This window comes from Dipteris shenzhenensis, chromosome 23 (assembly GCF_047967505.1).
Source record: "Dipteris shenzhenensis isolate YYH24624 ecotype China chromosome 23, Dip_SZ_1.0, whole genome shotgun sequence".
Lineage (NCBI taxonomy): Eukaryota > Viridiplantae > Streptophyta > Polypodiopsida > Gleicheniales > Dipteridaceae > Dipteris > Dipteris shenzhenensis.
The window spans coordinates 43,503,013-43,507,242 of NC_141618.1; the positions used below are offsets into that span (position 1 = coordinate 43,503,013).

Here is a 4,230-nt window from a genome sequence, read left to right on the forward strand (position 1 = left end):
GAGAGAGAGAGAGAGAGAGATGCTTAGAGAGTTTAAGACAGAGAGTTCTTGAGGAGCCCCTTGACTTGTCTTCCTTCTGCATCTTCTTTTGCTCTTCTACTTGGACTTCAGCTAGAGGGTGTGCTAGTTTCCTCTTGTGATTTGGTTATGCACTTTTCATCATTTGCTTCATTTTTCCTACACGAGGAATTCCCCCCCATACGTGTCCCCATGCATAGGTCAAACTTTGTTTCTGGTGCCATGTGTTAGTCAATCACCCTCATCATCAATCAAACAAAATGAAATTTATACTTGTAATCATAATTTACATAATATCACCTTCCACTCATAACCATTAAACATAGTTGTTACATAGCATCCTAAGAAAGTACAAATACATACAAAAGGGTTGAACTTTATGCTAGTAAAGAAGTTCTTGAAATGTTTTTAAAAGCATAAATAGCGTAGCACGTTAACATGCTTACGCCTGATGAAAACAATGACAATTCAGTAAGTGTCCGAAAAGTTGCAATAAAGACCGATGATGGATAGAGCAATAATTAAGCTATAAAATATAAAGCAAGGAGAAGACATATGGAAGGTCATTCATAACAAAAAAATTTCTCAACATTGCAAATAACATATGGAATTTCCCAATATTCAATAAATTTCAAATCTAAATACAAAATTCCAAATAAGCTATAAAATATATGAAGCGCATACATGTTTGAGAAGTGGAGTCTTTTTAAGCCATGTGCATTTCTTATGCACCTTAGATTAGTGAATGCAACAAAAGGTGAAGTGTCCATAATGCCCAAAATCCCAACTTGGAAAACATTAATATGTGAGTGTGTGTACACACAAAACTCAACAACAAATATGTTGGACAAAGTTATGACTAATGTGGTAAAAAGCCAGCATCATGACGACGGCATGTCTCTCCTATGTTCTCTACATCCTTCTTCTCCTACTATACATATTCAGAGCTTGCTCAAAACAAGGGAAATCATATAAATGATGAAAATCATTCATAAGGCCTGCACAAGATCCAAAATAAGGAAAAGAAGATGAATTGGATGGGTAGCATGGAAAAGAGGGCGAAAAGCTGTGTGTGTGTGAGAGAGAGAGAGACAGATTTCTACCAAAAAAGGTTGTGTGTATGAGAGAGAGAGAGGGGTGAGAGAGACACAGAGAAAGTAGAGAAAAAGATGGAGGAATTTTAGGGATGAAAATAGCAACTGAAACTTGCACCAATCATAAAAAAGACAAAAAACAAGTTGAATAAATTCAAAAGGCCTGCCCTGGAAGCTGAGAGAAGAAGAAGAAGAAGAAGAAGAGAGAGAGAGAGAGAAAGGGGGTAGAGAGAAAGGGGGAGAGGAGAGAGAGAAAGGGGGGAAAAAAAATGTGGACCAAAATAGCAAAAAATCCACATCATTTTCCATTTCTTAAACAGAAACACCTTTACTAAAGCCTAACCCAAATAATGCTGCTATCATGGGACCTATCATCATGTAACACATCGCCATGCCTTACTTTTGCTACATGTTCACACTAAGGTTTCGCATGTTCAGATGAATGAGTGCACAAGCTCACACTAAGGATTTGCATGTTCAGATGAATGAGTACACAAGTTCACACTAAGGCTTTGCATGTTCACGGATCAAGGAATAGAAGAATGAGTGCATGGATGTTAGTGCTAGATCCAAGGGGATGGAAATAAAACTAAAATGGCGTGTGTCAATTTCCCTAGGAGTTCGGACCGACCTTACCAAGTAGCTACGCGGTGAATGAGAGAGAATCTAGAATGGTAGTAACAAATACAATCTTGACACTTGTATTTCCACGTTCACTTTTCCTTTGTTTTAATGGGTCTCACACGGAGACCCATGAAAAGCTTCTTCCTCTATGTTGCTCTCAGCTGGCCGGTGCCTTTACTTTCGTTCATACACTGCCTAGGACCTTTGCGTGTTTCATAGTCTTAGTCTGCAGGCATTCCCCAGATCATCTACCTCCTCTCTGGGTTGCAGAGAAGGACCATGACCTGCAAGCCACTAGGCCTTCCTTTACGGGTCCTGTTGCCAGTTGCCTGCTTCCTCCTTGCCCTCTCTGTGAGTTTCTTTCGTGTGGCAGCCGATCACGTGAAATGTAGCGCTGGCGTCGATTCCCTTCCCACTAGAAAACGGCACACTAATGGGTCGCTCATGAAACTTAGCCTATTTGTTTCGTTTTGCCACAATTGATGAAATGGGATCGTTTGTTAGTCGAATGGGATCGTTTGTGAATCGGCTAAAAACTCGTGTCATAGAAATCTATGAACAAGTGCTCATGCGAAAGTTCATGGAATATAGCTGTTTGCTAACACTTCTGAGAGTGTGGCAGGAGCAAGAAGGCATGCTTCATCTCGGCCATTGGTAGGGGCGCGGGTGTGCCGTTGAATACATGCCCGGAAGGAACCGTAAAGGACGGTGAATTGTGCTACCCGTCGTGCAAAGATGGCTATCATGGCGTCGGTCCAGTGTGCTGGGAGAGGTGCCCTGAAGGCCTGAGCGACGTGGGCGTCTTCTGCATCCACACCTACGGCAAGGGGTGCTGCTGCACCGTCTTCGGCTGCTGCGGGTGTCCGGAAGGCTACACAGACGACGGCTGCTTCTGCAGGCAAAGTTTAGTGAAAAAAACCTATGGCCGAGGCGCGGGGGTTCCTCTCGATTGCGCGCAGGGAGAGGTGATGTGTGTGTGTGTGTGTGTGTGTGTGTACACTGTGTGTGTCCGTGTGTTTTTTGAATTGTGTGTCCATGTGTGTCATGTGTTTTTTGAATGGGCGCACGTGGGTGTGACTTGTGCTGAATGTGTGTGTGTGTGTGTGTATGTGTGTGTGTGTGTTTACACCCATTTCGTAACCTGTGGTTTGAATAGGCACGCATGGAATGCAAGAAATACGGGAAAAGGATGGTGCATTATACTCTGTGTGTGTGTTTAAATACCAATTTTGCAACATGTGTTCTGAATGCGCTACCATGGAATGTAAGAAGTGTAGGAAAAAGATGGCGCATTATGCTATGGGAGCTGTCCAAATGGCTACAATGGGGTAGGACCCGTGTGTTGGCAAGCACGACAGACATCGTCGGACTTCTCCATTAAGTGCAACGAATTCATGTGGGCAGTGGACAGGGCGACGTGTCATAAGATCAAGGAGGTGTTCATTGGTGCGAGGGTGGCGACATCGGCGTGCTTGGGGGTAGCGTTGGCGGCGACCGTTGTAGAGGCATTGTCACCATTGGTTGTGGCGGTTTGCAGCACCAGCATCGGAACCGCTACAGCCGCCGTGGACGAAATCATACAGCTTACAGGTGCTCACCCTTGTCCCACTCCCCTCCCTCCTTGCAAGCCCTAAAACCATGTATTATAAGCGAAGAAACGGGAGCTTAGGCAGTTTGGGCATTCACCCGCTGAGTTGGCGGCTCACGTTAGAATCCCTAAGGATCCTTCTCTAGTGTAACAATGTAAGCCACAGGCTATTTTCCCATTGCAATTGGCCCTAGGTGTGTGAGGGAAAAAAAAAGAGCATGTATTATACAAATAAAACCGTGTAATTGCTTTGTTAGCAATGCCTCCTTAGAGGTAGTGCTATAGTAGAGAATTGAATTCTCCTTTGTGAATTTTCACATGTACTTTTTTTAAAAAGTTAATTGAGTTGGGTTGCTTTTTATGAAGATTGTTCTACAAAGCTTATACTTTTAGGCCTTTTAACAGCCCAAGGCACTAAATGATTGTTTGCTTCCTCTCTATCCAAAAGCAGCTTTACCAGTATATTAGGAGGGAACACTCACATGTATACACTTATGGACTCTTATTAGCACTAGCTCCTTAGTGGAGTGCTATAGAGGAGAATTGAATTCTCCCTTGTAAATATCCAAAGTAATTTTTAACGAAAGTTGATTGACTTGTGAGTCTCAAACTACCTTTTATAAGGTTAAAATTTCCTTTTAATAGCCCAAGCCCCAAGGCAAATAAAAAAATCATATGCTGTCTCCTCTACATCCAAAAGCACCAGTTTTCCTTATACTAGGAGGCAGTTCCTGTGCACTTTGTTATATAGTAGTATTACATTCTTCTCACATTCCTTGTCCTCCACTTGTCTGGTGATGTCCATTGTCCATATTTATGCAAATAAATCCTCTCTTTCCCATTCATCAAACACACTATGGTCCTAAAGTATTCTTTTCTCTCTTTTTATCCCAGAGTGGTTACTTT

The 4,230-nt window shown here is 42.6% G+C and overlaps 1 protein-coding gene across 2 annotated transcripts; it reads left to right on the forward strand.

Annotated features, from left to right (window-relative positions):
- The first annotated feature begins 1,868 nt into the window (after positions 1–1,868).
- LOC147887422 (uncharacterized) lies at positions 1,869–3,685 on the forward strand. 2 transcript variants are annotated; one of them, XM_087394633.1, is made up of 3 exons: positions 1,869–2,173; positions 2,359–2,706; positions 3,014–3,685. In XM_087394633.1, exons 1-3 carry the CDS (start codon positions 2,016–2,018, stop codon positions 3,066–3,068), a joined length of 561 nt encoding a protein of 186 aa, XP_087250759.1. In that variant the 5' UTR covers positions 1,869–2,015; the 3' UTR covers positions 3,069–3,685. The 2 variants fall into 2 exon arrangements, with proteins under 2 accessions (XP_087250759.1, XP_087250758.1); XM_087394632.1 differs by having other exon boundaries at positions 1,870–2,173; positions 2,359–2,701.
- The last annotated feature ends 545 nt before the right edge of the window (positions 3,686–4,230 follow it).